This window comes from Rhincodon typus, chromosome 4 (assembly GCF_021869965.1).
Source record: "Rhincodon typus isolate 14 chromosome 4, sRhiTyp1.1, whole genome shotgun sequence".
NCBI lineage: Eukaryota > Metazoa > Chordata > Chondrichthyes > Orectolobiformes > Rhincodontidae > Rhincodon > Rhincodon typus.
Window position 1 is genome coordinate 76,109,278 of NC_063335.1, and position 13,106 is coordinate 76,122,383.

Genomic DNA, 13,106 nt, shown 5'->3' on the forward strand with positions numbered 1-13,106 from the left:
ATAGCACATAACAGGCATCCCACCTTTGTCGTCACAGCAATAGGATTTGTTTATATTATTTCACGGATCCCCAGAAAGTCTTTACAAACTCTGTGGACTCCAGCCTAATAACCAACAAAGTTAGTAAAAGCCACATTCTCAAATGGAACAACCAAATCAAAGCCTGCTAAGGCCCATTGCTTCATAGAGTTGCTTTTAACACGTTGGATTATCTTCAAATAAATCCAACATCAGCTTCAGACATCAAATGAAAAGGGACAGGAGACTTCTTCAATTCAGAGGACAGCTATTCATCATGTCTGAGCATAAACTTGCTTGAAATTATAAGCTCTGCATAATGCACAGTTACTACTACTTACTTGAATGGAGTAGCATTTTCCTTGTATATACCAAATATTACAGGGTAACAGTGATGATTGTGGTTTCACAGCAGGATGCAGTGCTCATGGCTGAAAGAGTGGTCATGCTTAGATAAAAGAGGTAACTTGGAAAATGGATATAATGGCCCAACAGACAATTTTAGAGTGTTCTATATCTGTGGTAAATGATCTAAAATAATCTTTCCCCAGCTGTTTCCTGGTGACCCCATCCATTCTGTCAGAGAATTTATTGACAGCACAATGAATAGGTCACAATGGGAAGAATATCATCACCAGGAAAGGAGTGGGCAGGAGACTGGAATTGAGGCTGAAGTTAATACAACCATGTTTTGGAGCAGGTTCGAGGGGCTGAATGGCCTATTCCTGCTCCTAATTCTTGTGTTCTTACATGCAAAGAATATGTGAGGCTCCTCAGTGTGCAGTTCTACACTGAAAATGTACAGACTAAATCTAAACCAAATTACCCAAACAAAAATGACTCTCATTGCACTATCATAAGTTAATAAATACATAGCTAGGGATAAAGTAGGACCTATAGACAGGTAGTAAATTAAACACAGATGATGTCAACACTATTAGCTACACAAGATCAAATCAATACTAATAATTTGTAAAGTATTGCACTTGTCTTATATGGGCATCTTTATTCTGCTACATAATTATAGAAACAAGGAGCAGGAGAAGGCTATTCGGACCTTCAAGCCTGCTACACCATTCTTTATGATCATGGCTGATCCCCTATCTCAATGTCATATTTCTGCTTTCTCACCATACTACGTGATGTCCTTAAACTCTAAATTTTATCTCTTTCTTGAAGGTATTCAGTGACTTGGCCTCGACAGAGAATTCCACAGGTTCACTACCCTTTTGAGTAACAAATTTTTTCCTCATCTCAATCGTAAAAGACCTCCGCCATTTCCTGAGACTGTGACCCCTGGTTCTAGACTCCTCTAGACATCTTCCCGCATCTAATTTGTCCAGCCCTGTTAGAATTTTATAAGTCCCCCTCATTCTTTTGAAATCCTAGTGAATTGCAGCTGAACACTTTGACCACAAAATAGTATTTCCAGTGCTGACGAAGTTGCAGATCACCGTATCTAAATGAACAGTGTCACCAATACTTAGAAACATAGGACTAGGCAATTCGGTCCTTCAAGACTGGTGCATCATTCGTTATGATCATGGCTGATCATCGAACTCAAAAGTTTGTTCCTGCTTTTCCCTCATATCCTTTTAATATACTCTGGGTAAAATTGGTTTGTTGCACCTTTCCCAGGAAGATGCACTAACATTAATTAATGTTTGAGCATATTCTTCACAATCCAACTGATTTGTGAAATTGAGGGACATGAAAAGTGAGGTCAAACTGGATTAATGATGAAAAGTCTTTTAGTACAGCAAGTCGTTAGGCTCCTACTGCGTTTGCCAGGAAGTGTGGTGGAGGCATTTACAGTCAGGGCTTTCAAAAGGATAAGGATTTGAGCAGCAAATAATTGTAGAACTATGGGAATGGAGGTGGGAGCTGAGGGGAGGGGGCTAGTCAAGTTGCTGTTTCAGAGATCCAGTACTGTTGACAGAACAACTGTCCTTTAATCATTCTATGTAGTGCCATTTCTTACAGGTCACTTGTGAGACCCATTTGTTGGAAGAGCCCGTGAAAAGGAGATTGTAAAATGTATATTTCTTGTAGATGTATTTTCATACATTAGTCCAATTTATTTAGAGTTTAACTCTTATCAATATCCTTCAACCTTCTTAATATTTCTGACCTACCAAGATTAGACTGCAGAAAAAAGAAGAGTTGTAATTACTTGAACATTTGCAGTACTGATCAAGGGTATACATTGGAATTGTAGATAATCAAATGGTTAAGATTCATTCTAGAAGATGTTTCAGGGAGAGGTGAAAAGAAATTGAATCTAGATTAAGTGTAAAACTGCAGCATTAAAATTTAATTGTGTATGATAATTTTATTTGGAGGTTGAAACACTTTCATGGTGCTACTACAGTGGGATAAGAGTTTTTGGATGGCTGTTTGGTATTGATTGCAAAAGAGGTCACATTATAATACATAAACAAAAACCGAAAGAACTGCAGATGCTGTAAAACACGGACAAAAATAAGAATTGCTGGAAAAGCTCAGCAGGTCTGGCTGCATCTGTGGAGGGAAATCAGAGTTCCTCGAAGGGTCACTCAACCCAAAACGTTAACCCTGATTTCTCTCCACAGATGCTGCCAGACCTGCTGAGCTTTTCCAGCAATTCTTATTTCTATTTTTGTCTCATGTAATTCCTCTGTAATTATAATTAGCAGACTAAACATGATGTGTTGGGTTCTGTATTATATGCATGATTGATCTTAGGTATTTAAAAAGAAAATTTAAGAATATTTGTTGGCTACTTTTGTATCTGTGCAGATAAAAGTACTGTAGATAACATAATATAATATTAACTAATGCATTCTTTTTAGTACCCAAATCTACAGACAGTCAAGTTCATAAACCACCATCGACTGATGCCCAAGGACAAAAAATTCAGCAGTTGGAATATGAGGTTCAGCGCCTTAATCAAGTCCTGGAAAAAATACAGGCCTCAGTAACAGGATTGAGTGATAATCTGAGGCATAGTGTCCAGGAGGATACCAGTAAAATGGTTGCAACATTACTGAGCAACCTGAGACTGCCTAGTAGTGCTACTGGCGTTGAAACTTCCCATGTTCCAGTTGTCCACAAGAATGGGGACACATATTATCAAACAGGAATGGGCGAAGTGATGTCTGAACTCTCAGAGATTAAGGATACGTTGAAGACCAAGAGTGATATCCTAGATGAGCTACACGGGATGGTTACTGGACATAATGGACAATTGAAGAAGCTCATGGAAGCAGTCCAAGCACCTGTTTCTACTTATTCTCCATTTTCCAATGGAGACTTTTATCAGTCTTACATTGGTAGTAAAATTGAAACTCTCAAGGAAGAATTAATGTTAGGCATTGACAAGAAATTTGCAGATCTGAAAAATTCCTGTGAGTATAAGTTAATGTCACTAAAAGAGCAATGTGAAGAAAATGAATCAAACTATGAACATGTAGAAGAATTGCTCCATGAAAAAGAGGCTGAACTGAAAGAGGAGATCAGTAACCTCCGAAATCATCTACTAGAGTCACCTGGATATTTCAACTGCTGTTCTCCCATAGCCACTTTAAGACAGCAACTCAACAATATGGATCGAAAGGTGTATAGAATTGCTGATGCTAACAGGCTTTTGAATGCCAGATTGGATAATGAAATGGAGCGTTTCACTACTCTTAATCTAGAAGCTATTTTTAGTGAGCGGTTAGAGGAAATTGAATCTAGAATAAATGTCACAGAGAAAAATGCTGAAGAACATTGCTTTTATATAGAGTATACTCTCAGAGGACTCATTGAAAATGAAGTTGATGGTGTCAAGGAGCTTCTAAAAAAGAGGGTACAGTTGTTAGAAACAAAACATAACAATGATTTTGCATTAATTAGTAACATAACTTTTACTGGTGCAAGAGACACTGAACTGGAATCATTACAGCGAAGTGATCTGAATTTCAGTACTGACCAAATCAATAACGTGATGGATTATTTTGAGGACAGGTTGCATAATTTGGAACGTTTATGCCAGACTGGTTGTGCTTCTGTTACAAAGGAGATGAAGGACATCAAAATGGATTTAGAAACTTGCAAAAGTGACAACAAGCATTTGTTGCAAAAAACAGAACAAAATTTAATTCTCCTTAATGCTCTGAATAATACTGTTCGTGAAGGTCTCAAGATGATGGAAGAAAATGAAGACTTAGAGATGATACAAGGAGAAATCATCTTATTAAAAGTCAATGTAAATGCCATTGGGGAATCTGTTCAAGCACAGTGGGAAGGTCTGACAAAAAGCAATGAAACACTCTTAACAGTGGAGTCCACTTTAACGAAGAAGCAGGAGGAACTCCTGGATATGATACACAAACTCCATGAAACAGACATAAGTCTAAAATCCCAACTCCGGAAAAACAATAGCAGTCAATTAACTGAAATGAAGAAACAATTGGACCAACTAACAAGGCAGGTTACTCAAGACATTGATAAATGTAAAGACAATGCTCAGGGGATCCAGAAAGAAGTCGACTATGTTGACAGGAGAGTGGCCCACATTGAGAATGTTTGCAGTAAACTAGACAATATTTCCAGCAGTCTACAGAGAATTAAAGATGGTCTAAATAAACATGTCAGCAGTCTTTGGAACTGTGCCCATCAGATGAATGAAACTGTGAAATCACATTCCAACGAAATTGTTTTGTTGAAAGGTGCCATTCACCAATTTTCAAGCCAATGTCCTAAAATTATTCGGAAGACAGAAGTTTTGCTGCCTGTTCAGCCTGTTCCAGGTAGGATACATTGACCTTTACTATGTTCCGTTTCTCATCATATTGCTTGAACCCCCAAGTATTTTGTCATTTGGTCAAGAATATATGAGGTGGTTGAGTTGTATTAGATGCTCCTCTATATACTCATCTACCAAATATCCAATTAAAATATTGATCATCAATATATTTTGATATTAATGAACAATGGGAAACATTGTACTATAGGTAATATACTTTAATATTTTATGACAAAGTTGATATGTGTCCATCCATCATTATTCCTACCAGAACTACAAAATGAGATGTGCACGTACTGGCTTCTAACACTACTATTAATTAAAACAATATACTTTCTTAATGTACAGCTCAAATTTGGAAAGATAGAATCTACGGTTGTTGTGTTTTCTGTTATTTATATTTCAAGCAAAAATTTTCACACTCCCACCATTTCACTTTCCTGAGATCCTAGCACTGACAGTACTTTTAATCCACATTTATCTATAAAAAGTCTCACCGTTACCCTCCCAGCATCTATATTTTACAGAGATGTCAAAGGAAGAAATGTATCTTAGACAACTCTTAATTTTGTTTATGAAAACTTCTAAATATACGTCATGTCCAAGACTGAAGGTAATGGCCGACTTAGTTACTACTGAAAAAGAATGTAAACACTTCGGCTTTATTTTCCAGGCAATATTTGGGGGTAGTGGCCTGCATCAAAGATATTAAGTGCAATCACAATCCTGCTGCTTATCAGAAACCAGTTAGTTAAAATCAGTTGTAAATTTTAGCAACCGATTCTACCACTTATGATTTTAGATATTTTCTAATCAACTTGCTCAGAGATGCTATTAAACACCTCTTAAGCAAATGGGACTTGAACCTGGGCCCCCTGGCTCAGATGGAGGGACACCATGACTACACCACAAAAGCCCTCTAGCTTATGATTATAAGCTGTTGTGAAGAGGCAACAAGGACAACTACAGGAAGTTGGTGAGGTCCACTTTTAAATATGCAAATTTGTTCTGATCAGGGCCCTGCAACTATTTTAACTCTGGGTTTAAGCAGGGAAGAGATTGTAAATCTTTGGAAAGTCTACTTCCAGAAAGAACAATCAAAGTTGGAAGAGGCCAAAAAAGGCAAGTCATTTTTACCTTTTTAATTTTGCTTGTAGAGCCATGGAGTAGCTTGTTCCACATCGAAGTTTAGGCTTCCTTTACTCTGGTTCCTGTCTCTTCCTGAGTGCTCAGGATCAGAATCTTACCATGTCAGTGGCTGAGTCAATTATTTCCTGAGTGCTCAGGAAGAGCACCTGGAGGTGCTAATTCGTCTACCATTGCCCACTGGGTAGGTGCCACCTAATGTTAACATTAATTCATTTTTAAGAATACCATTAGCTTTTAGAAAGGAAATTCTAGCTAAAACAGGCAACCAGTAGGCAAATACTCTGTAAGATTGTGGACGTTAACATTCCTGATCTGAGGCTTTGGATCAATTGGACTATTGGGTGAAGCTTGAAAGGCTGTTTAAGTCTATGGAGCAGTTGAAAACAAAATTTCAAGTGACAAAATCTAGAGGAATATTGATTTTGGACATGAATATGATAGGGCTGATGAAATTGATTCAACCACGGCTTGGTGCTGCTGATAAAAGGGCAGTTTAAAGCCTCACCTCCCACTTGCCCGATCACTACCCAATTAACAACTGGAGTTATTGATTCTAGATGTATGTTCCTCTTCACTTCTGATCTTATGATAGAGGGAAGGTCATTGAAGCAGCTGAAGATGGCTGGTCCTGAGGATCACTTGCAGAAATGTTCTGGGTCTATGGTTATTTGCCTGTAACAACTACAGCAGTAGTTTAGTTTTGGGTGAGCTGTAAGTTCCACCAGTTAACCATTCACACAATCAAAGTCGTCACTTTTGGTCCCTGCCATAAATTTAATTCTGCCTCAGCTGACTATTGCTTTGCCTGTCGCTATCTTAGGTTGATCCAAATAGGTCTGCAGTCTTTCCAGGTGCATTTATGATCCCATATCTTTTTCAACAGAAAGACTACCTTCTATTTGTTCTGGAGTATCACTCAATTCTATCCGAGACTCAACCCATTTGCTGTTAAAACCCTCAATCTTCTCATTCAATATAAGATCATTGTTCTAAGATTTTTCTAGTTAGCTCCCCAGTAAACAGTTCTACATACCCTACAATTTTTCCAAACCTTTGTTGCCTGTATCCTTCTTGCCATTGAGGCTAATTTGCCCATTATCTCATCTTTGCTGGCCCCTTCTGGTTTCCAGATCCCCAAAGCCTCAGGCTTAAAATTGGTGTTACTGATTTTGAACCCCTGCATGCTTTTTTGCTTCCTATCTCTGTAACCTCTTCTAACCATTCAACTGCCCACTAACTGTAACTTTAGCCTTTTATGTATCTTCTCTCCAAGTTTCTACTCTTGTTATACAGGGATTAAGCCCATGTCCCACCTTATTTTACACTCCCAACTCTCTTTCCTCCAACTGTTTCATCTCTTTTTGGATCCTCCTTATAATTAACCGTTTTAACCAAGCTTTTGGTCGCCCTTCTAATCTCATCACCATTTACATCATGTCTGCAAATGTTTAGGTAGATTTTTAATTTTAAATTTTCTGTTTTAATACAAACTGATAGTAGATTTGACACTGTAGCAGTACAAGTATTGAAATAACTGTGTTATAATATTCTCACCCATAGTTTGGTTTATGTATTATACTGTACTTTGTCACTTAAGGGTTTTTGAGGATTTTCACACACGGGTTACACCTGGGAGCCATTGCTCCTGGAATGCAAAATTTAAACTGTTTAGTTGAAGGAACACATGGTGAAAACAGACCCTTTGGTCCAACTTGTCCACGCTGACCCGATATCCCAATCTGACCTAGTCCCATTTGCCAGCATTTGGCCCATATTCCTCTAAACCCTTCCTATTCATATACCCATCCAGATGCCTTTTAAATGTTGTAATAGTACCTGTTTCCACCACTTCCTCTGGCAGCTCGTTCCGTACAGGCACTATCCTCTGCGTGAAAAAGTTGTCCCTCAGGTCGTTTTTAAATCTTTGCCCTCACACCTTAAACCTATGCCCTCAAGATTTGGACTCCCCCCACCCCAGGGAAAAGACCTTGGCTATTCACCCTATCCATGCCCCTCATGATTTTATAAACCTCTATAGGGTCACCCTTCAGCCTCTAATGCTCCAGAGAAAAAAGCTCTAGCCTATTCAGCCTGTCCCTATAACTCAAACCCTCAAGCCCTGGTAACATCCTTGTAAATCTTTCTTGCATTGTCTTAAATTTAACAACATCTTTCCGATAGAAGCGCAAACAGAATTGTGTCCAGTATTCTAAAAGTGGCCTCACCAATGTCCTGTACATCTGCAACATGACCTCCGAACTCCTATACTCAATGCATTGACCAATAAGGGCAAGCATACCAAACATCATTTTCACCACACTGTCTACCTGCAACTCCACTTTCAAGGAACAATGAACCTGCACCCCTAGGTCTCTTTGTTTGTCAACACGCCCCAGGGCCCTACCATTAGCTGTATAAGTCCTGCCCTATAATGCAAAGTTTGTTTTCTACAATCAATCCTTTCAAAATTTGTTTTTAATGCTTCCACATTTTGGAATCTGTAATGTCCATAATTTTCTTTAAAAGCTTCAGTTTTTTTTAAAAAAGGTTTTTCCCAAGTCCCAAATTGTTACTATTCTGAACTTTTAAGTCAAGATGCCTTTTAGTCTATGTAGTGAATAATAAATGTGGATTGTATTCCTCTCCCTGCTGGTGCCCCATCGAAATGCTGGTCTACGATTTGCTGATTTTTAAACCTAGCTGCCTGGCAGCAATAACATACTGAAGATAGCTTTAACAAGCTGAGTGTAGAACTGCTGCACTTTGTCTGATTGATCAGCAGCTCATGTAATCCTAGCAGCACCAGAAGCAAATGTTAGCCATTGCTGGGATTGTAAACAGTCCAGAGAAGAAGGGAGTTAGATCTCAGGCTTGAGAATGAGTCCAGAGATCTTTGCCTAGGAAAGATCAGTGACTCTAGTGAGGTGGGATTGGTACCACATTGGAAGGGGGTGCCCCTTTATGTGCATGAGAGACCCATCCTATACCATTACCCATTGGAGATACACTCCCTGCCATCCCATGTTTTAGTCGTAGCTGTGAAATGCGTGAGTTGGCCATCTACCTCTGTGTTCTGAACCCGTGTTATTATGATAGAGGCAAAACAACATTCTTAAGTGGCCCAAAAGGCAAAACGGCAGGTGAACGGACCCATTTTGTCCTTTACGTTCCTCATTTCCATTCATTTCACAATTCTTTTGCTCCTTCATCACCATGAACATTTTCTAGGCACAAACACAATCTGTTCCACTTGGTCTTTTTCTCTTGTTTGTCTACAGCATAAAAGTCAACATGCCTGACCCTTTTCAATTCTGCGGAAGAGGCATATTGGAACATTAACTCTGTTTCTCATTCCATAAATGTTGCCAGGCTTGCTGAGTTTCTCCAGCACTTTATAATGTCTTTATAATGGTAGATGGGCTGTCTGATGCATTAGCCATTCCCTCTAATATAATTCTAGATCAGTTCTGTTGCTTTAAAGTATTCAAACTGTTGTAGTTCACTTGTTTAAAGATTAACCATCATTCAACTGATCAAGTTTTGTCTTTTTAAAATTGCCTAGAATTCCAATTCTTAATCAATCATATAGTGACCTCTTCTGTGATTGGATGTTGAGACAGGATAGAAATGGACTACATGGTGTTGTCTTTCTGCAATCTATTATGACCTTCAGGAATTGACAAGCCTTCCAGAACCTGTTGACCAGACTCAGTCATGAGCCCTGAAATATAGGGTAGGGTTTAAGGCCTGTCTTATGGCCTGTTAGATGTGATAAGAGGGATTTATCTAGCCAGGATGTTGGCATGCCTGAAAACTGGCCCCTCCCTGTTTCCACCAGAATTAAGTTGGCGTGGTCATTGATTGGAATTCCTAGCCCACCACAAACTGAGAAGCTTAAATTGATGATTAGTGACCACTTCTGTGCCTCATGCTGCTTTTGGTATCAACCCAGTGACAGGGGATCTTACATGTGGTATGCATAACAAGGTAAAACTATATAGCATGCTTGTGGTTTCCCTGAAGATTGGCAAGTGATTCAATTGTGCTCAGTGTCTGATGGAGGGACAAGATACTGGGAAAGCGGAGCACATTGAGAGCCACCCCACCTGTGCCCTTGCTGACAGACTCTCTGTTATCCTCCCAGAGACCCACAATCTGCAGAGTCCCTCATCCCTCCCTCACAGCATTTATGTGTTTACCTACAGCAGGTCGACTGCAGTGTTTCAAGAAGGCAGCTCACCACCACCTTTTCAAGGGAAGCTAGGGACAGGCAATAAATGCTGACCAGCTAGCGACACATACATCCTCTGAGTTAATAAAAAAAATACTAAAAGTCTGTAAAGAGATGCAGATAATGTAAGTGGCTAAAAGTTTGGGAAATGAAATTGCTGTTTGGAAAGCTATCAATGTGAGGGTGGATTCACCCCCAAACATGAAATGCATATGCACATGGACCTTAATCAAGTGTCAAATTCAGCTGTTGGTACAGCACAGAAGGAGGATATTTGGCCCATCAAGTCTGTGCCAACTTGTTCAAGAATAATCAAATTTGTAACACTTCTTCACTCTTTCCCTATATTATATTTTTCTTACCAGCATTTATTATATTCACTTTTACAACAACTGAATTTATAATCGCAATCAGGTAGTGCTTTCCAATTTCAAATTCTCATTGCTAAAAAAATGTTTTCCTTACATTATCTCTGATTCTTTTGTCACGTTTAAATAAAGTTAAAAATACAGGGCTGTGCTTGTCAATGTAATCATCTGTTGACAACGTATACATGAAAAGTCAGGACAACAAGCCAGTGGAGAAATCTAGTCAGAGGTTGATAGCAGGTGCTGTTTTAAAACCAGACACTGGAGTCAGTGGGAACTTTGGGAGTGGTGAGGTCCAGAATTCAAGCGATTATACTGCAAGGAATTCATTACTTACATCATCCAAACATCTGTTGGAATGGATAAATCGTGACCATTTTGTATCCCGCTGCAATACAATGCCTGCTTCCCAACCAGATGGTTGTTGGATAGAGTCTCAATGGTGCTTAGATAATGTGGAACAAGTTTTTTCCAGATCTTTTTAGGTTACAAGTGAACACCCCATGATGTAAAGTCTGCATTTAGCCAATAATATAATGATCTAATTCCACATGAGCACACTTAGCTCAACCTTTGACACTTTGAATAATTTTGATCCATCTCTGAGAGAAGAAAAAATAAAAAGTAGAAAGCATAAAGTACCAAAATGTATTTTATAAACTTCATTAGCAAATGCATAAGCATTTCTTTCATACTTCCTTAAGTAATATTGTTATGGATGCAATTCTGTGGCTAATATTGAATCTCAATATTGACACCAGTGTTTTATATGTGTCTGTATCTTACTTATAATACCATTAACCAAGACATATTACTCCTGTCAAACATCTGATCCCAATTACCTCTGAAACCCTTGTTATACTTCTTACAAGTTTCTTAAGATTGGCTTTCTTTTAACAAGATCTGAGCCACAGCTGCCTGAATAGCGCACACTGCCGAGAAAAGCAACGTTAACTGCTAACTCCACAACACACAAAACTTTGCTGTACGACATACATATGTTATAACAAGCCAGACCTAATTTGCAACAGCTGCTTAAGATACTAATAATGGGTTTCAATGTTTGAATCCTTACTTCAATATTTGCATCACAACATAATGAAGGTTCAGCTCAAAATTGTCATATCAACAGCTTTTATATTGTCATGTAAAACAGAAAATGTTCAAATGCTGAAATGTAGGAAACACACGACTGCAAAAAGAACAAAAAGTTCATATTGAATATAATAAAGCAATAATGACAAAAGAGAGAAATCTGAGACTGGTACAGATGAGAAGCGGAGCAAGTCAGGTAGTCAAGGCAACCAAGAGCAAGGCAGAGAATGACATAAGACCGATAAATTAAATTGCATTTATTTCAGTGCAAGAGGCGTGACTGGTGAGGTAGATGAACTCAGGGCATGGTCGGGAAAATGGGACTGAGATATCATAGCTATTACAGAAACGTGGCTCAGGAATGGGCGGGACTGGTAGCTTAATGTTCCAGAGTATAGATGCTATAGGAAGGATAGAAAGAGGGGCAAGAGAGAAGGGGGAGTTGCGTTTTTGATGAGAGATAACATTACTGCTGTACTTAAGGAGAATATTCCTGGGAGTGAAATCAATAAAGTTATTTGGGTGGAACTGAAAAATAAGAAAGGGATGATCACCTTATTGGGATTGCACTATAGGCCCCCCAGTAGTCAGCGGGAAATTGAGAGGCAAATTTGTAAGGGGATCTCCGATATCGGTAAGGTAGGCTTGTAATGGTTGGGGATTTTAACTTTCCAAACATAGATTTGGACAACCATAGTGTTAAGGGCTTGGATGGAGAGGAATTTAAGTGTGTATGAGAAAATTTTCTTATGCAGTATGTGAATGTACTTACTAGAGAAGGAGCTAAATTTGATCTACTCTTGGGAAATCAGGTAGGTCAGGTGACTGAGGTGTCAGTGGGGGAACACTTTGGGGCCAGTGACCATAATTTTATTAGTTTTAAAGTAGTGATGGAAAGGATAGATTGGATCTAAAAGTTAAAGTTTTAAATCAGAGGAAGGCCAATTTTGACGGTATTAGGTAAGAATTTTCAAAAGTTGAATAGGACCGGCTATTCACGGGTAAAGGGATAGTCGGAAAGTGGGAGGCCTTCAAATATAAGATAGCGAGAATCAAGGGACAGTATGTTCCTGCTAGTGTGAAGGACAAGGCTGGTATCATCAAGAGGTAACAAGGTGTAGAGCTGGATGAACACGGCAGGCCAAGCAGCATCATAGGAGCAGGAAGGCTGACGTTTCGGGCCTAGACCCTTCATCAGAAATGTTTACGAGAGAGTTGCAGTGGGAGAGAGATCCCCTGAGGTTTGTCTGGAGGGAGGAGGGTAACTTCTTCAGGGTAGGCATCCTTAGAAGAGGCTTTGCAGTGGGGTTAAAATTGTATCAGAGATAGTAGGAACTGCAGATGCTGGAAAATCTGAGATAACAAGGTGTAGAGCTGGATGAACACAGCAGGCCAAGCAGCATCATAGGAGCAGGAAGGCTGACGTTTCGGGCCTAGACCCTTCATCAGAAATGCATTTCTGATGAAGGGTCTAGGC

At 39.1% G+C, this 13,106-nt stretch overlaps 1 protein-coding gene across 2 annotated transcripts in view; it reads left to right on the forward strand.

Annotated features, from left to right (window-relative positions):
- The window catches only part of LOC109929511 (EMILIN-2), a 61,940-nt gene that overhangs the window by 11,830 nt on the left and 37,004 nt on the right, over positions 1-13,106 (forward strand). For both annotated transcript variants that reach the window (XM_020529186.2, XM_048596387.1), the window contains exon 4: positions 2,850-4,790. In XM_020529186.2, the coding sequence (XP_020384775.2) occupies positions 2,850-4,790 (1,941 nt within the window). The remainder of the gene's footprint in view (positions 1-2,849; positions 4,791-13,106) is intronic.